General features: G+C 39.2%; 1 protein-coding gene across 6 annotated transcripts in view; it reads left to right on the plus strand.

Moving 5' to 3' along the window:
* CDC42SE2 (CDC42 small effector 2) overlaps positions 1-18,100 on the plus strand; it is a 136,178-nt gene extending 118,078 nt beyond the window's left edge. For 3 of the 6 annotated variants that reach the window (XR_003119818.1, XM_025387725.1, XM_025387728.1), the window contains 3 exons: positions 8,787-8,888; positions 14,495-14,610; positions 15,415-18,100. Coding sequence is in view for 5 of the 6 variants with exons in the window: in XM_025387725.1 (XP_025243510.1) it covers positions 8,787-8,888; positions 14,495-14,593 (201 nt within the window). In the remaining variant the exon portion in view is untranslated. Of the gene's footprint in view, positions 1-8,786; positions 8,889-14,494; positions 14,611-15,320 lie in introns of all 6 variants that reach the window. The other 3 variants (XM_025387727.1, XM_025387724.1, XM_025387726.1) reach the window with 1 other exon arrangement.
* The last annotated feature ends 8,436 nt before the right edge of the window (positions 18,101-26,536 follow it).

Genomic DNA, 26,536 nt, shown 5'->3' on the forward strand with positions numbered 1-26,536 from the left:
GTACTCTCAGATAGGTCCTGATATCCGTTGTTGCCTTCTTTGTGTCTATGTGTACTCAATGTTTAGCTCCCACTTATAAGTGAGAACATGTGGTATTATGTTATGGCCTCCAGCTCCATCTGTGTTGCTCCAAAGGACATAGTCTGGTTCTTTTTTATGGCTGTGAGGTATTCCATGGCATACATGTACCACGTTTTCTTTATCCAGTTTACCACTGATGGGCATTTAGGTTGATGCCATGACTTTGCGATTGTGAATAGTGCTGCGATGAACATACGTGTGCATGTGTCTTTATGGTAGAATGATTTATATTCCTTTGGGTATATACTCAGTAAGGGGGTCCTGGGTCAAGTGATACTTCTGTTTTCACTTCTTTGAGAAATTGCCATACTGCTTTCCACAATGACTAAACTAATTTACGTTCCCACCAGCAGCATATAAGTGTTCCCTTTTCTCTGCAGCCTCACCAGCATCTATTGTTATTTGACTATATGTAATTTTTTTTTTTTTTTTTTTTTTTTGGAGACAGAGTCTCGCTCTGTTGCCCAGACTAGAGTGGTGTGATCTTGACTCACTGCAACCTCTGCCTCCCGGGTTCCAAAGATTCTTGTGTCTCAGCCTCTCTAGTAGTTGGGACTACAGGGGTGTGCCACCACATCTGGCTAATTTTCTGTGTTTTTGTAGAGATGATGTGTTACCATGTTGCCCAAGCTGGTCTCGAACTCCTGAGCTCAGGCAATCCACCCTCAGCCTCCCAAAGTGCTAGGCTTACAGGCGTGAGCCACCATGCTTGGCCTGACTTTTTAATAATAGTCATTCAGCTGTTAATCTTTAGAGCCAGTGTTTCTAAACTGTTAAGCCATCAGTATCACTTGGAATCTTGTTAGATACGCAAATTAAAGCCCCACTCCAAACTTGCTCAATCTGAAATTCTTGTGTGACTAGAACTCAGAAACCTGTGTTTTAACAAACCTTCCAGGGATTCTGATGTATACTGTATCTTGAGAACCACTGCTTTAGAGGTTGTACCCAATATAAAAACTAAAACAGTGTTACCAGTTAAAACCTCCCTAGAGCACACAGCATTTCTATGAAACAGAGAAAATTAAATCAGCAGATAAGTATTTTTTGTGCAGAAATGTAAACTCCATTAGAATTGGCATTACATTGTTTACATCTTCCAAATATAATAGGTTCTTGAGAAATATTTGGCGATAATATTAGATAAGACAAACAATTTTTAGAGAACTGAGCTGACATTGTTTCTTTAAAAAAGCCTTTTATTCATTCAACAGTCATTTATTGTCTACTGTGTGTCAGGCACAGCTACTTTTACAGAACTTGTAGTAGTGTAGGAAAATCAAACTGTAAGCAAGTAAGTTACAATACAATGTTTTAAGTACTATAATTGAAATATGAGCCATGTGCTCTGAATGTTCAGAACAGGAAATATCTAACAGCCTCAAGTCAGAATGTTATGTTTGAGTTGGGTCTCAAAGAATGAGTAGGGAGAGACTTGGGGCAAGGGCGTTTCATATAGTTTGTTGACATTGCTACCATAAAAGGTACTTTCAATTTTTGTGTCAATGAATATCCACTAGGAAGATCATTTTCATCAAAAAATGTCAAGTCCATTTTTTATATTATTACAACTTTTGTTAGTCTTTTTTTCTGTACTGTGAACTAGATTGATTAACTCGGAAGCAGCTCACACACCCAGGGAATCAGTCACTTTCATCACAGAAAAAAATACCCACTTGTTTTAGAAATGCCTGGTTCCTAATTACACTGTCAATATTTCAAAAAATGAATGTATTTCAGAGGTTCCCAAACTTCCCTTAACAGTTCTGTAATTTTTTTCATGGTGCCTCTAGGCCAAGAGAAATACCATACAGACTTGTTTATTAACTAATTTGGTACAAACAACTTAGTAAAGATTTATGTCCCAACAACTTATTTGCCTTTAAAAAATAAGATATAAATTGAAAGGAAAAATATTTTTATTTAATTCTTAAATAACCATTTACATACTTACGGTGTGTTTGTGCCGGTTAGGATTATACAACTTCTCAAACTGTGGAATCAGACTGAACACCACCACCTTCTTTTCTAGTTCCATACTGACTTTTGCATAGTGCTTGGGTTTTTTCACAGTAACCACTGAAAACTCAGCTTCACAAGGATATGCTGTTAAAAAGAATGTATGTTCTAATGTTGAAGTTACAAATTATCTGAAGTTGGTAGCTCACTCAGTGTCAAACACACATTGAGTCTCACTGTGTTTCCCTCAAATAGAAAACCCTGGCACCCCTGGATTTTGCTGGGATGCCCCAAGACAAAATTTGGAAATAGTGGGCTTGTTAGATTTAATTCATAGATTTAGGGATTCAGTTATACAACTCAACTGACTTTCTCCAGGTCATAAAGTTGAGTTAGTAGCATAGCTTTCAGCCTTTCATTTACTTTGGCCACATTTGCATAAATGATTGCTGTTTTATACCCTGAAAGTTCCAGCTGTTTTCACTGTCCCAGATGGCAGGTATTTTCATTTTCTTTATTCCCTCTGTATCTGCTTCTAGAACTACCTCAGGCTGTACCATCTTTTACTCTTACTGTAGGCCTTCTGCTAACCTGATGGGACCTGGCCTTCATTTGCTTCTCAGTGACCTGTGTTTGCACACTAAGCTGCCCAGAGAATAGTCTTTGGGGAAGTTTTAACTTTTAAGTGATTATGTAATTACTGTTTTCTAGAAGCTACAGTTTGATCCATATGCCAGAAATGTGACGGAGGTAGATAAAGTATGGTTATATACATACTTGTTTAGATAAGGATGCAAATATGGTTCACACAGTAGCACATACTTTGAAATTAACCTGCTTCTCGCCTCTTTGCATATACTCCAAATTAATTCATTATCTTTAATAATTATGATGTAATACTGTAAAAAGTCATGGGAAGAGACATTTTGCCTAATGTCCCCTCCACACTAACATAGTGATTCATTTGGGGCTCTAGTCCTTTACCTTATGCAGAATAAAAGTTAGTATTTTCAGGATGCAAGGATTATTCAGATGGTTGACGTTCTTAACAAAGTTCCCTATAAAGAATTTGTTTCCAGGAAACACGGTGACTCTGCTAACGACAACTGTTAATACGTATCAGAGCAGAGTGCACCATTTCCTGTTTTTCTTTGTGGAGGTCCGACTCCGGAATTCCCCTTGTTTGCCCATGACTATTCTTTTTTTTTTTTTGAAATGGAGTCTCACTCTGTCACCCAGGCTGGAGTGCAGTGGTGTGATCTCGGCTCACTGCAGCCTCCCCCTCCCACCCCCCAGCCCCGGGTTCAAGCAATTCTCCTCCCTCAGCCTCTCGAGTAGCTGGGATAACAGGTGCCTGCCACCATGCCCAGCTAATTTTTTTTCTTAAAATATTTATTTAATTTTCCGTAGTTATTGGGGTACAGGTGGTATTTGGTTACATGAGTAAGTTCTTTAGTGGTGATTTGTGGATTTTGGGGTACTCATCACCCGAGCAATGTACACTGCACTGTATTTGTAGTCTTTTATCCCTTGACCCCCTCCCACTCTTCCAGAGCCCCAAGTCCCCAAAGTTCATTTTATCATTCTTATAGCCTGGCTAATTTTTGTATTTTTAGCGGAGACAGGGTTTCACCATGTTGGCCAGGCTGGTCTTGAACTCCTGACCTCAAGTGATCCACCAGCCTTGGCCTCCCAAAGTGCTGGGATTGTAGGCATGAGTCACCATGCCTGGCCACCCGTGACTATTAATACAGTAGTCCAAATAAGTGTGCCATTCCTTAAATGTCCACATTGTGCCTGAAAATATTGCATTTTTGTATTTTAGAATATTTAATTATATTTAAATCCAGGTTTTTGATAGAGTGTTGTAGGAAAGAGTGTCAAGATCACCTCCACCTGTGTCTGGATCCACCTCTACTGCCTTCTCAGGAACCTTGTAATGTTGACAATCCATTTTCTTTTTCCTTCTTTTTATTTACCTCTTTTACTGGATCTTTCCCATTAGAAATTGAGCATAATGAATTCTCTGCCATCTTACGGGGGAAAAATTCAATCTGTCCTCATCTCCTTTTCTCCTTGCAGCCACTGACCTATCTTCTTCCTGTCCAGAAGGCCGGACTTTTCTCCAGCGTTGTCTCTGTTCTCTTTCGCCATTTTCCACTTCTTAGACCCACCTCAGTCCCCTCCAGTGTGTCTTCCCTCCTTTTACTCCACTGACATAGCACTTACTAAGGTGCCCATCGACGTGATACTGCTGAATCCAGTGCATGTATTTCTGTCTTTAATTGACCTCTCATCACCTTTCAGCTCTGTTGCCTGCTCCCTCTTGACACTTGTACACACTGCTGATTTTCCTACTGACTTTCAGCCTGTTTCTTTTTGGCCTTCTTTGATGGCTTCTTCTTTACCCAACCACAGAAATTTAGTTTGTCTAGGAAATCTCATTAACATGGCTTTGTTAATGCTGGTGAGTCTCAGTCTTTTATCTCCAGTTTGGATTCTTTCCGAACCCAGTGAATTGCATACTCTGCGGAAGTATGAAGTCTGTGCGTATTTCTTAACTCCTCCCTTGCTCAGTTACCAAATCCAGCCTGCAACCAAATGCCTTTTTTGTTTTTTGAGAGAAATCTCGCTCTTGTCCCCCAGGCTTGAGTGCAGTGGCTCGATCTCAGCCCACTGCAACCTCCGCCTCTCTGGTTCAAACGATTCTCCTGCCTCTGCCTCCCAAGTAGGTGGGATTAAGGTGCCTGCCACCATGCCTGACTAATTTTTGTATTTTTTAGTAGAGACGGGGTTTCACCGTGTTGGCCAGGCTGGTCTCGAGCTCTTGACCTCAGGTGATCTGCCCACCTCAGCCTCCCAAAGTGCTGGGATTACAGGTGTGAGCCACCACGCCTGGCCCAAATGCTGTTGATGTTATCCACTGACCACTTTCTTCAATCTATCTGCTTCTTTCCATCTGTGTTATTAGTTGAATCCACATAATCCCTTTTCACCAGCATTAATAACTTATTTTGACCTCTTCTAACGTGTTTTCCACCTATAGCTATTGTGGAATAGTCTTCTAAAACTATTTGATCATGTTGTTCCTCTGCTTTAAAAGACTTTCAATTATTTCCCATTGTTCTTGGGAGGATCACACACTTCAGTCCTTTACAAACCCTATGTGATCTGGTTCTTCCTTATCTTACTATTTTCATCTTAGGTCTTTATCTTTACTGTGCTTGCACAACACAGTTCTCCTTTCAGTTTCTGGACAGCTGAGTTCCCTCAGCCTTGGGGAGCAAAGGACTGAAAGCTTCTTTCATATCTCACAAACAGTGTTATATTAGATGCCATGAAGAAACCTTCCAGTACTAAGGTTTGACTCCCAGCTCGGTATAGTTCAAGTTGAAAAATACTCACTATTTTCACATTCATATATATTATCTAATAACACAGTATGACAGAAGTAAGCTGAAGTCTTCTCATCCTTTGCTTTTCAGCGTGAGAGTAGCTTCTTGGGAACTAGTTTTGTTACCAGCTTTTGAATATTCTCAGTAATCATGTTTGCGGAATTATTGTTTGTGAGTATGTGTTAATACCCTTCTTTCACAAGCATATCTGTTCATTCTTTTTGGGTGAGATGGGTGGTGGCCTGAGCACACTGTGGTTTCTGTTCTCCCCCAACACAATCCTGTGATAATAAATCATTTAATATGGAGGTATAGACCAAGTGGAGCCTTTTGGCAAGTTCTAAACACACCCTTCTGGAGGAAATGATGCAGAATGAGAACTGTTAGTTGTTGTTTCTGCATGTTCACAGGACAAGGGATGATCAAGACTCCTCCTAGTGGTCTGGAAGTAGGTCTGATTCTCTGGTACCACCTCCTCCTTTGCTTGAGAGAGCCAAGTGGCTCTCTCTGTATATCAGAAGCAGTTATCTTGACATGTTGACTGCGTAACGCCTTGGGAAGAGTCTGGTGTCCTGCAGAGGCTACTGTCCTGACAAGAACCTAGAAGCTTCCCTCTCTACCTGTCAGTTAGGGGGCTCACTGGGGAAGAAATCACAATAATTTGTCCTGCCCACGTGCTGAGAAAATTCGTATCCTGTGATGGTAAAGATTACATTTCTGGACCTGCCCAAACAGCTTCCTAATAAGGAAAATTTAGTGGAAATGTAATAATATATTATTAAGAAGAGAAAGGCACAAAACTGTTAGCATTTTTTCCTTACCTTATTCCTAAAAAAGATAAGCTAGCATTGTTTAAGGGTAATTTATAGAATTATGCTTTATCATTCCAAACAAAAATAGTATGAAGAGAAGTACGTTGAGGGGGGTGGTTGGAAATAGACAAACTGAGTCTATGGGGAACAGAGGAAAACACGAGTGCACTGCTGGCATGCAGCACTCCAGATCAAAGGATGGTTGTGGGTGGCAAGTCTGCCATTAGGGGCAGGGAGTCTTTGTATGAGACACCTCTAAGATCATCGGAGGGAGCAATATGCGAGAAAAGGATAACAGGAAACCAGTGTGTTGTGCTAAGAAATAGAAAAATTAAAACACATAGACAAAAGCCTCTTGACTTTATGATACCATTTTAACCTGAAAGTTTCATATGATTCTATGGAACAGGGCTCCAATAGACAGTTTCTTACCAACTTCCAAAAAAGGGCTCGAAGTAAAACTAAACTTGTTCAAATAAAGCAATGAGAGTACTTTGTTCCCTAGTGTTATAGACTTATAATTTGTATAATTGTTTTTAGGGAAAAGAGTGAAAAACTATAATACAACTTTTTCAGAGATTAAAAAATATTGCAATGACATGTCATAATGAAGAGCTTCTGAAAAATAACCATAATGGAAAAAAATTATGTGGCTACTACTGAAAAAATCTAGAGCTGGGGTCAGCAGACAACTACTTTTACAGGCCAAATCTAGCCTGTCACCTGTTTTTGTAAATAAATTTTTACCAAAACACAGCTACACTCATTTAATTTCATGTGCTCTGCAGCTGTTTTCATACTACAATAGCAGAGTTGAGTCAGAGCTACAGTGGAGACTGTGTTGGCCTGCAAAGTTATAATATTTACTGTCTAGCGTGGACCTCTGAAGAGGATAAAGTGGAGTTATGTTCCAATGCAGTGAAATTATAAAGATAAATAAATGATGGAAATCTAAGAAACTTGGAAGATTATAGACACATACATGTTCAAATGTCCACGTAGCGGGAACTCCAAAAATAGCAAAATGAACACATGGAGCAATTACCAAGGAACTAATAGAATAAAACTTTTCTAAGATACAGAAAACCTGTGTTTATATAACCATGTGCCATGCAGAATTACTGGAAGGAAAATCCAACAAACTTGGAGATGGTCTAATGTCATTGCTGAATTCTAAGGATGAAGAACATAAATATTTCAAAGGAAAAGCGTCAGGGTTTGTTTTTTGTTTGTTTCTATCTATGAAAATATAAATGAGAGGACAGTAAAACAATGTATATTGACTTCTAAAATATATGCATGGGCTCGCCACTTCTGTGGTTTTATAGAAAGTCATGTTCTCATCCTGAGGAGCTGTCATATGGGACTGTCTTGATAAAATTTTTAGGTTTATCAGGATCATGCCAGCATTTCAATAGATAAGGACATAAAAGTGTTATGTTCAAAAGCAGCTAATCCAACAAGTTTATAACTCTGCTTGGTTTTGAGGGAAGCTGCAATTTCAGAAGTATACTATTCACAGTAAACTGGGATAAGCAGAGCCCCATAGTAGGACACTAACCCAACGTGGCCAGTGATCTCTCCCAATAAGATTATCATATCTAAGGGGTCATGGAAAACAGGACAGATCTAAGATAATCTTCAAAGCTGGAAAACTCTTAATCAGTGAAACACAGCAGTATGGTAAGGAAATAATCTCTAAGGGGTAGATGAGCATATTGGTCAGAACAGGAATACCAGCTGGTGGCTAAAGTTACTGGAAAATGGGGCTTAGCACCCCATGAGAAGTGGTTGTCAAAAACTAGGAAGAGTCAGCCAGGCGTAGTGGTGCATGCCTGTAATGCTGGCTACTTGGAAGCTGAGGTGTGAGGATTGCTTGAGCCCAGTTAAAGACCAGCCTGGGTAACATAGCAAGACTCCATCTCAAAAAAAAAAAAAAATGTAGGAAGAGTCAGTAAGACCCAGCCTAGTTAGTCAACAGGTTTAGTTCCCAGCTAGAACAGACCAGAGAAGAGTGAATGGACTAGGACCAAATCTGTCACCCTCTTACCCTCCAACCCCCACCCCCAGATTCATTTTAGCATAGAAAGGTAATTGGGTATAATCTGAATAATAACCATCAAAATATAATACATCTGTTAATGGTGAAAGCCAGAAAGTAATGTTTAAAATCAGACATTGTATTCAAACCGCACTGTGTTCTTTGCCAACAATAATAGTGACTGAGGGTAATTTTACATTTGTCTCATTATTTAAAAAGAATAAAACTTAAGCGGTTATTATACAAATATGTGGATGACCAAAACTAGACCAAATAATCTATTAAGTTCTAAATAATAACCTGTTATTTTGCTTTACTAATCATTTTTGTGCATATATTTCTCTTGGGGATTTCATCATAAGAAGTAATTGTGGCAGTCTAAGAGCTAGGCATTTTTGTGTTCTTGGCAAATTTATTAAACAGTCATAGTATAAAAATCCATCAGGATAAGTTGTTCATAAGATCACTTTCTCAACACATTGTTCCCCCATATTTTAGAAAAGGCGACGACGGATTGACAGAAGTATGATTGGAGAGCCCACAAACTTTGTGCACACGGCTCATGTTGGATCAGGAGACCTGTTCAGTGGAATGAATTCAGTAAGTATGTTGGTGGGACATGCAGGTAGGGCATTGGGGCATAGTCATGTGAAACCTGTGTGATAGGCACAAATATTTTTAATAGCATTATGCTAAATGAATTTGTATACAGTGAATGTAAATACATAATATGAGCATAGAAGAGAGAGAAGCAAACTAATGATGAAAAATTAATCTCTTCGAATTTGCTGGGTTATGTATTTGTTTCTGTTTCTTGTACGCAATTCTTCATAGCTGCCTTTGTCCCGAATAAATACTTTGAAACTTGAAAGGATTTGGTTCAGAGTAGAGGTTAATATCCTATTGATTCTCTTGCTCCCACCAAAGAGACTTGGATATCAGCCTTTTAAATAATAATCTCTTTTCGTTCTTTTAAGTTCAGTTAGTTGCCTTTTGCACACATTTTTATTGCTTTACTTTATAAACCAGTGGTCTCCAACATTTTTGGCACCAGGGACCGGTTTCGTGGAAGACAGTTTTTCCATGGGGGAAATGGTTTTGGGGTGAAACTGTTCCACTTCAGTTCATCAGGCATTAGATTCTCATAAGGAGTCCGCAACCTAGATCCTCACATGTGCAGTTCACGACAGGGTTCGTGCTCCTATGAGAATCTTGTGCCACCACGGATGTGACAGGAGGCGGAGCTCAGGCAGTGATGCTCACTTGCAGCTGCTCACCTCCTGTTGTGCAGCCCGGTTCCTAACAGGCCACTTCCGGTTTTGGGCCCCCTGTTACAAACTATTCATCTTTACCTGATAATATTAGAATGTTGGTGATTTATTTACTCTAAGTTCTCATGCAGTAAGCATAGGATTAGAATTTTCACATATCCCTTTAGGTCAAGGCAGTAAAAATTTGTCACATTTGCCAGCAGCATGTGAAGAATCAGAAATAAGATTTATTCGCTGTCTTTTAATAGAGGTTTCAGTGAGTTTCAGAATAGGCTTTAGATCTACTCAGCTGATCTTTTAGTCTTTAATTTTTGTTGAAGAGAAAACCAGAATGCATTATAATAGAAGCAGCACCAAATGCAGGTTCTTGTCAGAGTTGTTCCTCACATTTGCCTTAAAGCAAGCCACTAAGGATCAACAGACTGACTCTTTTCCCCATTCCTAAAGTAAACAAGCATCTAAATGATCCCTAAAGTGTTCAGAACCAGAAAGTCAATAAGGGTTTTATAAACAAAATTATGATCCACTGTATACCAGCTTACTAGACGGCACTAACAAAAGACTTAACAGGGACTTTAAAAATAGGTAGATGGGTATCCTGGATACAGCAACGACGTTTGTCATTGCAGTTACTAGGTAAGCAAAGGAGTGACATTTGAACCTTCCTGGAAAGGAAACAGCTTGTTTGTTTTAAATCTGTAGGAAAAGTACTTTGTTTCACTTGACTGCTTTGTGGAAATGCAAGAGATATCATGTCGCTGTCAAAATAGTCAGTAGCTTTGTTTCCTGCATCGACATAGTGTAGAAAGACTAACTGGGGCCCTATTACTTTTATTAATATGGTTACTATAATAAAGAGAATGGGTAGTTTCAAATTTATTATATATAATGAATTTTAATTTCTCTCTCATCAACAGATGTTGTCTCTGCCACCTCAGATTTTTTAAAAATCCAACTATAAGGCCAGACATGGTGGCTCCCTCCTATAATCCCAGTACTTTGGGAGGCTGAGGCAGGTGGATCACCTGAGCTCAGGAGTTCAAGACCAGCCTGAGCAACGTAGTGAAACCCTGTCTCTACCAAAAATACAAAAAAAAAAATAGCTGAGTGAAGTAATATGCACCTGTGATTCCAGCTGTTTGGGAGGCTGAGGTGGGAGGACTGCTTGAACCTGGGAGCGGGAGGTTGCAGTGAGCTGAGATCATGCCTCTGAACTCCAGCCTGGGTGACTGAGACCCCATCTCAAAGAAATAAATCCAACTGTATAGGAGGAATTAAATTTTAGTTTGTAGCATTTAAAATCTTATGTACATTTCCGAATTTCCTTTAAGATTCCTCCCTGAATGAAAAACCTATCATTGGCATATTATCTTTTTTGCTTCTCGTAGTTTAGGTAGAACTTTAGGACTGTACTTTGCAGGGCTTGCACACCTGCCTCTTAATCTTAGATGCAGGATAGAGATGGGACTTTAGCTGTGGTGGAGTTTCTACCTTGTTGTCTCCAGGCAGCCTTCTCTGCTACTGAAGTGGACTTTTTATGAAGTATTTCAGCTCTTTAGAGCTAAATGTGTTTCCCAAATGTGTTCTGTAGTTAATTCATATTTGAGTTTGCTATCTCTAAAGCAATATTCAGCATCCATCCCACCGTCACAGAGCACTGTGTTCTTGCTGCTCGGAACAGTGTTGTTCAGTTAGTAACTTTTTTTTGAGATGTAGTCTTGCTCTGTCACCCAGGCTGGAGTGCAGTGGCACAAACTCAGCTCACTGCAACCTCTGCCTCCTAGGTTCAAGCGATTCTCCTGTCTTAGCCTCCCGAGTAGCTGGCATTACAGGCATGCACCACCATGCCTGGCTAATTTTTTGTATTTTGAGTAGAGTGGGGTTTCACCATGTTGGCCAGGCTGGTCTCAAACTCCTGACCTCCAGTGATCCACCCACCTCGGCCTCCCAAAGTGTTGGGATTACAGGTGTGAGCCACCGCTCCTGGCCAAGTAACTTTTCTTGAAAGTATCATGGATAGTTCTGATTTGATGAGCCTGACTCTGTTAGAAAAATTATGTTCTCCTATGCAGTGCAATAATAAATAAGAAAAAACCATAAATAGACATGCTGTTTATTCAAAGAAAAGAACTGAGCAGCTAGTATTAGGAATGTGGCTTGACGCATATGCAACAGGCTTGCCTGAACTATATTATTGAATGGTTAGATGACTTGTAATTTCTTTTTTCCTCTAAATATATTCTTATTCTACCTTAGTGTCAAAGACTTTCTTTTCTACTACCTTTTTTCCAGAAAAGATTTCTGTTACCTGTTCATTAATATCCTGTGTTAAAATATTGTATATTCACAGTCACAATAATACATTCAATCTCAGCACTGAAAGATTACTTATTAAAGTTACTTAATAAAGGTTACTTAAGATAAACCTAACCTTTTAAATTGAAGAATTGACTTTTGGAGAAAAAATTACTTTTTTTCTTTCTTAGAATCTGCATGGCATTATTGAATGCATAGTGTAAAAACAAAGATTTTTTGTTTGTTGGTTTGGGGTTTTTTTTTTTATGCAAAGGCTCTTTCTGTTGCCTCTTTCTGGAGTGCTCACTGCAGCTTTGACCTCCTAGGCTCAATCGATCCTCCTGCCTCAGCCTCCCCCAGTAGCTGGGACTACAGGCTGCACCACCATGCCCAGCTAGTTTTTGTATTTTTGTTTTGTTTTGTTTTTTTCCTTTTTTCTTTTTTTTTGAGACAGAGTCTTGCTCTGTCACCCAGGCTGGAGTGCAGTGGCCAGATCTCAGCTCACTGCAAGCTCTGCCTCCCAGGTTCACGCTGTTCTCCTGCCTCAGCCTCCCGAGTAGCTGGGACTACAGGCGCCCACCACCTCGCCCGGCTAATTTTTTGTATTTTTTTTAGTAGAGATGGGGTTTCACCGTGTTGGCCAGGATGGTTTTGTATTTTTTTTGTAGAGACGGGGTTTCACTATGTTGTCCAGGCTGGCCTCAAACTCGTGGGCTCAAGTTATCTGCCTACTTCAAACTCCCAAAGTGTTGGGATTACAGCTGTGAGCCACTGCACCTGGTCATAAGGATGTTTTTTAAGACAGACCTAAAATATCTATAAAAGCTAACATGCCATGTTAGGTGGAAAATTATTTGGTATCAGGTTTGTGCCGCATAACTTAATGTTAGTGCCGCATAACTTAATGTTAGTTACCATAAAGGGGCAGATGATGAATTTGAACTAGTGTCATATGACAGGCCCTAGCCTCTTCACACTGCATTAACTGAGGAATTTTATGTTTAAAAAACAAACAAAAATAAATACAGATTTCTTCTTACACTCTTACCTGAAGTAGTCATTTTATTAATGTGACTATTACAGCAATACCTTATAATGTGATGTCATACAAATAAGATGTTCCATGTAAGTAAATTTCCAGGTTAGTAAAAATGTCCCCATTTAAGAGCCAAACACATATTCTCATTTAGACTTTTTTGATCTAAATAAGCTATGCATTTTCTGTTTTGCCATTATCTTCTATTATAGTATATATTGAAACCTGACTGACTCCAAAAATGAGTTAGACAAGTCTTTCTTTAAATATATTGACTCAGAATCACCAGTGGAAAGCACCTCACCCTTCATGCCTTATATTACAGTAGGTGCTCAGTAAGTATTTGATAAGCAGATGACTGATAAATGAATGATGCCCCGGTTCCCTCCAAATCATGGAATTGTGCAGGGCCCTTTGAGCTGATTCCATGAAATGCTCAACCACATTGCCAGTGCTCCCTCTCCACTGTTAGGCCATCATCTCCAAAATCGTATTGCTTGTGTTCCTTCTTCTAGCACTCTAGCCTGACTCTCCAGTTCTCTGCTTCCAGACTGCTAATTTATATGAACTAAGATTAGAATAATAATGATATACTAAAAGTACTTCACAGTTTGCAGATGACTTTATGTGCCTTTGTTTCAGCAAAAAGAAAATATCCCGGCTTTTGTACATCTTGCAGTCTATCAGGAAACAGCCCTGTAATGTGGTCGGGAGAGATTACCATCTTAACCCTTTTACAAATAAGAAGTCTGATACTCAGAGAGGATAGTTTACCCAGTTACAATATTAATAAATAAACTGGGACTATCTGTCTTTGGATTCTTTGATTCTTTTTTACTTTATCAGGCTATGTTAACATGGTACATTTTATGACACAGACTTTTAAGATTTATCTTTGGTTGGTCCAGTTTTATTCACGCTTATTTTCTTGGTTTTGATTCTTTACTAGGTAATTGAGGTGATTATATATGTGAGATATCTGTAAATTAAGATACTTGAGGTTGAGAAACAAAGTGGAGTTGATCGGCCGGGCGCGGTGGCTCATGCCTATAATCCCAGCACTTTGAGAGGCCGAGGCAGTCGGATCACTTGAGGTCAGCAGTTCAAGACCAGCCTGGCCAACATGGTGAAACCTAAAAATAGAAAAATTAGTTGAGCGTGGTGATGTGTGCGTGTAATCTCAGCTACTAGAGAGGCTGAGGCAGGAGAATCACTTGAACTGGGGAGGTGGAGGTTGCAGTGAGCTGAGATGACGCCACTGCACTCCAGCCTGGGCAACAGAGCAAGACTGTCTTTAAAAAAAAAAAAAGTGGAGTTGATCTATATATTTTTGACTATTTTTCAGATGTTACCAAGTGCCTTGTGAATTACAAACTGACTCGTAATTTGGAAATAGAGAAAACAGGGGTTTTTGCAAAAAATGTTTCAATTGCTAGCCTGTTTGTCCTTATAACCAGAAAACGTTTGTCTATAAAAAGTTTTTTTTTCTATAAAAGTACCCTTCTGAAAAAAGCAGCTCAGATAAAAATCTGGGAAAAGAATTACTTAGTTGCACCGGACCTAGTTCCTGACTTCCATTTTGTTTTATTTTTGTCTTGTTTTAGGTTAGCTCCATTCAGAACCAAATGCAGTCCAAGGGAGGCTACGGAGGTGGAATGCCTGCCAATGTGCAGATGCAGCTCGTGGATACGAAGGCGGGATAGCCCTGGTCCTTTCTCCAGTGAGTACTCGGGGGTCTGGACCTGAAGGCCAGACATGGCCAGGCCAATAATAGTAAATATATATATATATATATATATATATATATATATAATGTTTTAATTGTGAATTTACTGGGAAAGGCAAAATTACTCAGCTAAGTGTCGTTTCTGCACTTTGAATCTGTTTTAGGTTCTTTTCCTTACTTTAAAACATCTGGTTGGGGAGGATTCTGATGACAAGATGCTTCTTATGTGTCCTTTAAACAAGAGTGAAATTATTATTTTGAGTATTGAGGCTGAGCCTGGTGGCTCACTCTTGTAATCCCAGCACTTTGGGAGGCCTAAGTGGGGATCACCTGAGGCCAGGAATTGGAGACCAGCCTGGCCAACATGGTAAAACCCCATCTCTACTAAAAATACAAAAATTAGCTGGGGGTGGTGGTGCATGCCTGTAATCCCAGCTACTCGGGAGGCTGAGGCACGAGAATTGCTTGAACCTGGGAGACAGGGGTTGCAGTCAGCTGAGAATGCGCCACTGCACTCCAGCCTGGGTGACAGAGCAAGACCCTGTCTCAAAAAAGTATTGATACTAAAGATAATCTCATGGGTAATAATTTTATAGTTAACACTTCATTGTTTATAAACTTTTCAGATTAATTAAAAAGACTACTTTGAAAAAGGATAAACCCTGAAAATATAGAAATAATTTGAAGTTTTTTTTGTTTTATAGGGTTATTGTGAATTTCTGTATTTTCTCTGTCCACTATTCTGTAATTTTTTTTTGTCCTGTGATTGCGTTTCTTTTATTTTGAATTACAAAAAAGAAGTGTGATGGCACCTTGTCTACCCTGTCGTGATTATTCCAGTGAGATGTTACTGTTCTGCTCTGAAGAAGATACTGTCAGACGAATCCTGCATTTCCTTCAGCTGGCCTGCATGCCTTTGGACTCATGGACAGAGTTCTTTGGATTGTCACTGAATTTTCAATGTTTAATCAGTATGGATCTGATCTTCGCATGATCTTTTTTGTGAATGCTAACACCATTTTGCAGTTTTTTTTTTTTTTTTTCTATTTTAAACATTTTTCTTTTCACTGCCGACCCCCTGCCTTACGATTTTATTGGAAAGCAAGGACCTGCTATTATTTGTTAATTTGCCATCATTTATGTATATTTTGGAAGGTATGAGACCCACAAGCACAATGATCATTTTTGTTTGAAACTTCAGCAGAATAGGTAAGGTATCTGCATGCTTTATGAAGTTGCTTCGGTGAGAGCTCATGGGATGCCAGAAATGAACATTTCTTTGCTGCCATGGGCTGATGATGCTGCTATTAGATAAAGTTTAGCTGTGGCACCAAGTCACATCATTTTCATTGAAAAAGATTACTTGTAGCTTTAGAAGTATGACCTTTTGGTCTGTTTGATTAGAATTGCAATAAAAGAAAAGCTTGCATTCATAAGGCATTCATTCTGTTGTAAATGTTCAATATATATTTATTTTGAGAGCAAGGACCTGTGGTTGTAAACAGGTGTGGTTACGTATCTGAGTGTTGTGGTCATACTCTCATCCAGTCCGATCCTGAGCATCTTCATCTTATTAGCTGTTCGTTTCTTTCTGCACTCATTCTTTTATTTTTACTTCTTTTTAATGTTATGGTATCCAGTTGTTTCCAGTAGCAGTTTCTTGAACTTCTGGCCTGTACTACTAACTGCAGACCTCCAGAGTCACTGGCCTTTCTGTGCTCTACATATTTTAGGGGCCACGTCAGTTGGTAAGAGCAACATACATACTGACCTGGCTGAATTATTGCCAGTGAAAACAACCTGTACGAAGCCTTTGCTCAGGTTCTAAAATATGTTTGTCCTTGCACAAATTTTGTATGTTTCAGATATTTCTGTAAAGCTTTCTTCTTTTCTGTTAGAGTGTGGTGTTAAGCCAGAGTCAGTGGTCTTGTTCTCATTAAACTGTTTTAATCCTATGTCCAATTCAAGCCTACCTAACTACATTTGGTAGGATTAACGTTTCATGTAACAAATGGGGCTTAATTAAAAACTTACTTTAGATAACTTTGAATAAAGGAACAGGGATCACTTTATCTTCTGCCTTCATTTACCTTAGTCCCAGATTCTTGCAAAACAGGCAACTGAACAAACATTAGGTTAATGTAGGTAAAACGTGAAAGCATTTCTCCTCCACTTTCTAAAATTTAATTTACCCAGTACAGTGGGGCACCAGACTACTTGATCTTTGTATTTTGCAGTTTTGAGCCTTTGTGTCAATCCCAGGCACAGAGAGGATCTGCCAAGGAAAAACATTTGCATCTTCAGAGTAGACATTTTGCAGTTTAGTAACTAACTTCTAAAGTTGAATTTATCCATTGTCACTGATTCACCAAGTGGATGTCGCATTGTGGAATTTTCCTGAGTACCGTTGTCATTCTGCTCAGCCAGGCACGATCAGTTTCTTGGCCAGGGACATTGCTGTGTGCAAGCTCTTTAGAAGGGAGATTGGGTTTTCTTGGCGTTATCAGCACTCATGCTATTTATTCTACTTCTATTTTGACTCTTTAAATTATTAGTACAGTTTTTCTACTTGTCATATAACTCCTGGAACAACAATATGGGAAGCCGTGATCCTTTTCCCCGACTCATGATTTATTCTTTTTCCAAATCGCTGTTTTGTTTTGTTTTTTTGCTGCTCCAACGACCAGCATGTGTTGGATCGGATCACCATGGTAAGCCAAAAGTGGACTTGTCAGCCTATAACTACTCTGCAGCTGCCACTAACTCTGCAGGCACAGTAACTACACTTTATACAGGAGCACATGCCAAAGTGCCTGGGAGGTGCCAATAACATCAAGACAATTACAAAAAAAGATACGGTATTAACCTTGGACATAATTTTTTTTTTTTTTTTTTAGGGAGGCAGCTTTCCCACATTTATAAATGGGGTTGTAAAGTTCCCCATAGCAGCATATCTCATTTTTAAATTGAAGCTAATTAAATAGGATTTTACTACTCAACATTCATTATACTGTTAATGTTTGCTGAAATACATGCTAACAAATGTTAAGGGAAACTGAAGATTGAATCACATGGATTCTGTTAGCAGTGTTCTACTTTCTGTAAAAAGAGGTACTTTCCCATGATGGAGGCATGAAGTGGTGCCAATAAGCATAGAGCGGAAATGTTGACTTTAGTTCACATTGGGTTTAGCATTTCCAGTGCAGCATTATCAGTGGGCCTTTAAAAATACTTTGGAGTACATTAGCTTTCACTTTGTTGTTAAGTTATAGCAGACTCATTATAGAGAACAAGTATGCCTTGATTTTGTTTAAAATGACTTCTGCTAAGCACCCAGAAGATAAAATTGACATATTTTTATAATATAAGCATACTTTTTTTGTACATTGTGTTCATTCTTGAATAAAATGAATTCTGTGTTGGCTTGTAGATATTAAAAAGAAAGTATTGATTTTGATTCAATAAATGTTTTCTTTCAATCCTGGTTGGCCTTTCCTTTAAATTTGTTTCATTTTTGTTTTCTTTCAAGGAGGGAATTATTTACCAGAATACATACGTATATTTTCAGTCATGACTCCTATCATGCAAAAAACAACTTAAAACTTTCTGATTTAAAAGAGAATTTAAATTTCTATCAATCATTGTAGTCTTTAACTTCACAGTTCACCTTTTAATTTAACAGATACTTAGAATGAAAATTAAATGGATAGAAATAGGACTAATAAAACTTTTATGCCTGGTGCAGTGACTCACACCTGTAATCCCAGCTCTTCTGGAGGTGGAGGTGGGTGGATAGTTTGAGAACAGTCAGGACAACATGGTGAAACCCTTTCTGTACGTTTTTATTGCCTATCAACCCACATGATGTTTAACAAAGGTATCAAGATATCTACACAGTTTTCCATGATGAAGTATCTTGTCCTTATAGTACATGTAGGACTTAATTAAAATGAAATGAAATTAAGAATTCTCCTCATACTTAGCCACATTTGAAGTGCTTAGTAGCATCATGTAGTGATCAGCTACTGTATTAGGAAGTTACAGACTATGTCCCCATCACAGTTTGGGGAGTTAGTTTATGGTTTGCCTCTAAAATGGTTTACAACACTGGTTCCCACAGGGGGTGATTTTGCTCCCCATGGAGACATCAGAGCAATGTCAGGAGGCAGTTTTGGTTATCACAGCTTGAGGAAGGGGTGGCACAGGATCCTGGGCAGTGGAAAGTAGGGATGCTGCTAAATATCCTGTGATGTACAGGACAGCCCCCACAACAAAGATTTGATCCAAAATGTCATAGTGCCACAGCTAAAACCTGTTTTAAGACGAAGATCTGTATGTCTGCATACTCACCAGATAGAACCTGTTAGGGACGCTTTGTTGCATCAGATCACGTGCACAGGTAAGTGAGGTGTTTTGCTGGTTGAATACTGAGAATAGGTGTTAGGTTTCGTTTTATGAGAATTGCCACAAAACATTCTAAAAACAGAAAAGTCAAGACAAATATCAGAAAAGAGTATTTCAAAACTTAGGGTAACTTTTGTCCCCATCCCATATCCAAAGATCCTAAAAAGAAATTGGCTTAAAATGAAGTGCTTTGCAAAATAAAATTCTGACAATCCAGTGACATCCCAACTATGAAAAAGTATCTGAAGAAACTGATGTTGGTAGACCAAGAGCAATTACATTGTGAGCTTATGTTTCCAAAGGATGTGCATAAAACATTAAAGGAGGGGCACATAACCACAAAAAGACAAATCTATAAAATACAGCGCCAGAGTCTGGAAATTGCTAATATTTATGAAGATGCAAAAATCTACAAAATTGATAAAGACGAAGGAAATTCTGTGACCTCTGCTTAAAGTACACTATTCGCAAACGTAAAAGAAGTCACAGAAATTTTACCTTCTATTTATTGTCTCCATCCAGAATGGTCCAGTAAGAATGAAACCATTAAATGACTCATCTTCATCTGACTTTTTATGTTTTGGCACCTTTAACTTTTGGTTTTTATAATGTTTCTCAGCCTATGAGGGTTTGCCTTTGATACTTTGTCCCAGGATCCCTTGAGCCGAGGAGTTCAAGGTTACAGAGAGCTTGAGCTATGATGGTGCCTCTGCACTTCAGCCTGGGTGACAGAGCAAGACCCTGAATCTTTGAAAAAATAAAAGTGTTTTTCAATGAGCTGCTCCATCTATGCAGGAAGGAAAAAAAAAAAACTTTCTTGTAGATACATGCAACCTCTAGGCTCATTTTGACCCCTACCTCATCTTTTTAATGCCCGTCATCTTAATAATGTTCTATCTGGTTTGCCTTTGATGCCTAGAAGAAAAAAAAAACTTCGTCTTTACTAAAGATAAGTTACTCCCTGAATAAGATCAAGTGTTTGATCTGGGACCTTATAAGAATATGCTCAAAGAATGGTGATCTTGGTTTTGAAGAAAACTGATTTTCATCACATTAGAAGGTAATATTATTAGTAGAAAAGTGAAGACTGTGCTTCATTCTAACCTCCACATTTTATATTTTGTAAATCCAAGCTATGGAGTTCATTAGAGCTTTTACTGCTCACTAGAACTCATGGGTTCAGTAGCTTTGGACAGTTAAACGCAGCTGAGAACCTGCCTTGGGGGCCCAGAAAGAATTCTTAGGCTTAGGGGTATGTTTTTTGTTTTGTTTTTCTCCCTTAAAGGAGCAGCAAGCAAGTAACACATTTCTTTCAAAATCTTCACGAGCCTCACCTAGTTATCTATTTCTTACCATTGCTTTAAGTTACATAAACATATTAATCCTTTTTATGTCTGTGTCTTTCAAATAAATGTGTAAGCTGGCAGAGGTCCTTTGCCTTAGACAACACGCTTTCCCCCCAGACCCTCCGCTGCTGGTGTGCTCTCCCGCAGGCCTTCATCTGCTAGGCGCTGCCGCCTCAGGGAGTGTAGAAAACATTTCAGCTGCTGTTTCCGGGTTTCTACAAAAAAGTGTTTCACTTTTCAGAAATACTGCAAAGGAGGTAAAAACTACTCTGCTTCTGTCTTTTGGCAAAACCACCCAGATTCCAAATGGTTTAAGTTCAATCTCTTTCCAATGTCCATAATGTCCATTGTGTCCTATTATAATTTTTCAAAAGTGTATGTAGGTTTTGCTCACCTGATTTTCGTTGCTTGGATAGGTACAGCGTAAGTGTACCTAATAAGTGACTGGACTGTCCCTCTGTAAATGCAGCCACATCCAATCGGTGCACAATGGAATTAAGACCACAGACTATCTAGGCCAATAGCATAAAAAGATCTGCTACTCCTAAAACCAGAAACAGAAACAAGCAGTCCTTTCTCCCTTCTTCCCTCTTTTCAATCTGATATTCCTATAGGAAACTAGTATGATCAAATAGACATTTTAGAAAAATACCAGCTGGGCATGGTGATGCATGTCTGTAGTCTCAGCTACTTTGGAGGGTGAGGCAGAGGGATCACTTGAGCCCAAGAGTTGGGTCCATCCTGGGCCACATAGCAAGACCCTGTCCCTTTTACAAAAAGAATCTAAGGGCCAGACACAGTGGCTCAAGCCTGTCATCCCAGCACTTTGGGAGGTCATGGTGGGCGGATCACAAGGTCAGGAGTTCGAGACCAGCCTGGCCAACATGGTGAAACCCCATCTCTACTAAAAACACAAAGATTGGCCAGGCATAGTGGCACACATCTGTAATTCCAGGTACTCAGGAGGCTGAGGCAGGAGAATCGCTTGAACCCAGGAGGCGGAGGTTGCAGTGAGCCGAGATCGCGCTACTGCACTCCAGTCTGGGCGACAGAGTGACACTCCGTCTCAACAACAACAACAACAAAATAATCTAGGAAATACTCGTTCTACTGTGAAGGACACAGTAGAGGGTCAGGCAGTCCAATCTGTGATTAATGGGAGTTTTACAAAAAGAAAGCAAGGAAAACGCTCTTCAGAGGAAAAAGATTAAAAAAAGTCTCTTGAAATTAAAAAAAAATTTGTTTTTACAATTATACTTTCTCACTTCACAGCCCTCAAGGACCTTTTGTTCTGAAGACTCATATATTCAGCTATGGGAAATATTATTTCTCTGATTATTCCTTCAACTTTTGAAGATTACCCGATTTCTCAACAGCAATGCTGTGGTCTGGAATATAATGGGGCACTCCCCTCAGACTTTGGAGAAGACATTATTTTGAACTAGAATTCTGTCTACAGCCATACTCTCAATGAACTCTGTCTACAACCATACTCAATGAAGTAAGATGGCAGAATAAAGATGATTACACTAGCAATGAACGGCTTTACTTTTCACACACCCATCGTGAAAACACTGCAAGATAGAGAACAAATCTAGTAATAAAATAAATCTCAGGATTTCTAGGTCTGAAGCCAACCTAGAAGGCATTCTATCCAAATTAGAATGAACAATGAGAGATTTTAGAACAACTGTTTACAAGAAGCATATTAAACGGATACCATTCAATAGCAGGAAGATAACATGCAATCAAAACATTTTTATTGAGCATTATGTGCCCAGGTACTGTTTAGACACTGAGGATACAGCAGTGAACAAATTCCTTAAGCCTCCAAGAGTTTTTGTTCTACTTGGGGGGATGCAGAAAAATATTAAGCGAAATAAATAAGTGAATTATGTAACAGATTAGAAAATGGTAAGTGCTCTGGACACACAACTCGGGGTGTAGGAGAGGAACTGTAGTTTAAGATATCACCGTGCTGAGACAGCGACATTGAAGCTGAGATGTTAGTAATACAGTTAACACACTGTATTAGGCCTTCTTGCATTGCTATAAAGAAATACCCAAGGCTGGGTAATTTATAAAGAAAAGAGGTTTAATTGCCACACGATTCTGCAGGCTTTATAGGAAGCATGGTGCTAGCACCTGCTCAGCTTCTGGGGCATCACATGGCCAGAGCATGAGCAAGAGAGAGAGAAGTGGGGGAGGGGGCACACACTTTTTTTTTTTTTTGAGATGGAGTCTTGCTCTGTTGCCCAGGCTGGAGTGCAGTGGTGCGATCTCAGCCCACTGCAACCTCCGCTTCCCGAGTTCAAATGATTCTCCTGCCTCAGCACCTGAGTAGCTGGGACTACAGGCACATGCCACCACAACTGGCTAACTTTTGTATTTTTAGTAGAGACGGGGTTCCCCATGTTGGCCAGGCTGGTCTCCAACTCCTGACCTCAGGTGATCTACCCGCCTCGGCCTCCCAAAGTGCTGGGATTACAGGCAAGAGCCACGGCGCCTGGTTGGACACACACTTTTAAATGACCAGATTTCACAAGAACTCACTATTGCAAAGACAGCACTAAGCCATGAGGGATCTGCCCCTATGACCCAAACACCTCCCACCAAGCCCCACCTCATCACTGGGGATTACAATTCAAGAGATTTGGGTAGGGACAAATATCCAAACTGTGTCACACATTTTACCATCAACAAACAAAAAGGAAAGGCAATTGTAGATATGTTTGTTTAAACCAAAAAACAGGTCCAAAGATACAATATGATTTTGAGCAATTAATGAGTGTACTCTAAGTGCCCAGAACAGATGGGCCATGCAGGAGGCACTCAGTAAATATGTTCTGTAAAATTTAAGAAAGGAAATGTCATCTGACAGGGATGACTTTAGAGACAAATATTGCATTTCATTTAGTGCTCATCACATATCTTGTCTGTACAGTGAATTATAAATATATTTAAATACCTTTTTAAGTGAAAGCATAAAATACTATAGTCACAGAACAAAACGTAAGTTTTAGAAAACAAAATTCAGAAGATGGTGTGGGGTTAAAGAAATGGAGGGGAATAAGTGTCAATCTCCTTTACATACTCAGAACTCATGAACTCTATACATGTATGTTTAAAATTATCATTTGAAGTTCTAACAGATGAGATATTTAGATATAAAAATATAACAAAAACTGGAAGAAGGAGGACAAGGATTCTGTTACAAGCCTCATCTTTTGGTGCATAAAATCATTTGCACAATTCAAAGTTGATGAATCAAGAAATGAAGGTATGCTTACGTTATTTAAAATAAAGGAAGTAACCCTCAGAAGACTTCAAAAGACAAATGGCTACAAGTGGTTATCCTTAGGTGGGAATGGGGTTTGGGAACTGGATAAGGAGACTTATTTTTAATTTCATGCCATACTATACTATTTGGATTTCATTCTGTTTATCTTACTAATTTTATTCAGTAATATAAGACAAAATAACATGATGTTTTAAACTAGAGAGATGAGAGGGATGACATTCAGCAAGATGGCAGATTAGGAAGCTCCAGGCTCATTTCCCCAGGGAAACACCATATAGACAATATTCAGACCAAAATATCTTATAAAAACTCTAGAAATCAGCTAAGAAGCTACGGCAACCAAGTGAATGTCTAAACAAGAACAAGTCACACTCAAAGTTATAGGAAATTTCATGAAATTTTAGTCACCTTTGTTCCACCTCTTCCCTGGTGCAGCATGGCATTATCAAAGGAAACTGCCTCAATCCCAGTTTATCCCTTGGGACTAAAGGAAAAAGGTGGAACTTGCCTTGTAACTTACTAGTTAGATGTCTGAGGGCTGCTTAAGGGACTAGTTTCTGTTGTTCCTGACTCAGAGCACTGAGGAACAGTGACACACTTTGGACACATGGTTAGAGGCTGTAAAGCAGAGGGGGAGTGCTCTGGTGCACTAGAATAGCAGGCAGCTCTCAGATCCACGGTGCTTTGGGGCAACAGATAACAGGAAGAGGAATGCACATGACACCTAAGTACAATACAAGTAAACATAAGTAAACAAAAATAACACACACAAGGTCCCAGGGAAGACACAGCCCCAGAAACGGTTTGAGAAGACGCTGAGCCTTTAAGCTAGACTGATTAGTGAAGGTATTCTCCTGCACAAAGCCAGCTGGTAAAGACTGGGAGAGCTGGATGTTTCTTCAAATAACCACACCTCAAAAAGAGATCACAAAGTGTACACAGAAACAATGAAACATAGTCCATTCAAACGTATAAAATAAATCTCCAGAAATCAATCCTAATTAGAATACAGACCTCTGACTTACTTGACAAAGTATGTAAACAACTGTCAGGCTGGGTGTGGTGGTTCATGCCTGTGAACCCAGCACTTTGGGAGGCTGAGGCTGGTGTATCACTTGAGGCCAGGAGTTCAAGGCCAGCCTGGCCAACGTGGTGAAACCCTGTCTCTACTAAAAACACAAAAATTAACTGGACATGGTGGCACGTGCCTGTAGTCCCAGCTACTCAGGAGACTGAGCCACAAGAATCGCTTGAACCTGGGAGGCGGAGGTTGCAGTAAGCCAAGATTGCACCACTGCACTCTGGCCTGGGTGACAGAATGAGACTCTGTCCCAAAACAAAACAAAAACACCACAAGTATCTTAAATATGCCAAACAACTAAATAAAATTAGGAAAACAATGTATGAACAAAATGAAACTATCAACAGATACTTTTTTTTTTTCCCCGAGATGGAGTCTCACTCTGTTGCCCAGGATAGAGTGCAGTGGTGTGATCTGTTTACTGCGGCCTCCGCCTCCCAGGTTCAAGCACTTCTTCTGCCTCAGCCTCCCGAGTAGCTGGGACTACAGGTACGTGCCACCATGCCCAGCTAATTTTTTTTTTGTATTTTTAGTAAAGATGGGGTTTCACCATGTTGCCTAAGATGGTCTCGATCTCTTGACCTCGTGATCCCTACCTTGGCCTCCCAAAGTGCTGGGATTATAGGCATAAGCCACCATGCCCGGCTGAGAAATTTTTTTAAAAGCCAGATTCTGGAGCTGAAAAATGTAATTGTTGAATTGAAAAATTCTCTAGAAGGATGAAACAACAGACTTGATGAAGCAGAAGGAATCAGCAAACTTGAAGACATGACATTTGAAGGTACTGAGTCAGGAACAAAAAGAATGAAGAAAAGTGAACAGTTCCTAAGGGACTTAATGGACACTATCAAGCCAACCAATATATACATTATGAGGTTCTCAAACAAAAGACAGAAAGTGGCAAAGAGCTTATGTGAAAAATATAATGTCTGCAAATTTCCCAGCTTTGAGGAATGAAATAGAAATATAAATATAAGAGGCTCAATTAACAAGTAGGAGACCTACACTGAGAAACATTATAATCAAAAAGCAAAGACAAAGAAGAAATCTTGAAAGCAGCAAGTGAAAAGCAATGTAAAATCCTCAGCAAAATGCTATCAAATCGATTTCAACAGCACATTAGAAGAATTATACAGCACGACCAAGTGGGATTTATTCCTGGAATACAAGAATGGTTCAATATAGGAAAATCACTCAACATTTGCAGAATGACAGAAAAACCCGCATAATCATTTCAAGTGATGCAAAAAAGAAAAAAAATCTGATAAAGTTCAACACCCTTTCACAATAAAAACACTCAACGAACTAGGAGAAGAAAATTACCTCAATGTAATAAATGCCATATATGAAAAACCCACAGCAGATGTCACACTCAACGGTGAAAGACTGTGAGCTTTTCCTCTACGATCAGGAACAAGACATGATTATCTACTTCCACGATTTCTACTGAACAAAATACTGGAAGTCTTAGCCAGAGCAATTAAGCAAAAAAAAAAAAAAAAAAAAAAAAAAAAGGGCACCCAGACTAGAAAAGAAGTTGTAAAATGATCTCTCTTCACAGGCAACATAATGTTATATGTAGAAAAATCCTAATTATTCTATTAGTTCTGACAACACCAAAAGCCTGTTAGAACTAATAAACAAATTCAGCAAGGTTGTAAGGTATAAAAATCAACAGGCAAAAAATCAGTTGTGTTACAACAATAAAAAAAACCTGAAAAGGAAATTAAGAAAACAGTTGTTTGCATTAGCATCAGAAATTAAAACAAAATACCTAGGAGTACATTT

Source organism: Theropithecus gelada, chromosome 6 (assembly GCF_003255815.1).
Source record: "Theropithecus gelada isolate Dixy chromosome 6, Tgel_1.0, whole genome shotgun sequence".
NCBI lineage: Eukaryota > Metazoa > Chordata > Mammalia > Primates > Cercopithecidae > Theropithecus > Theropithecus gelada.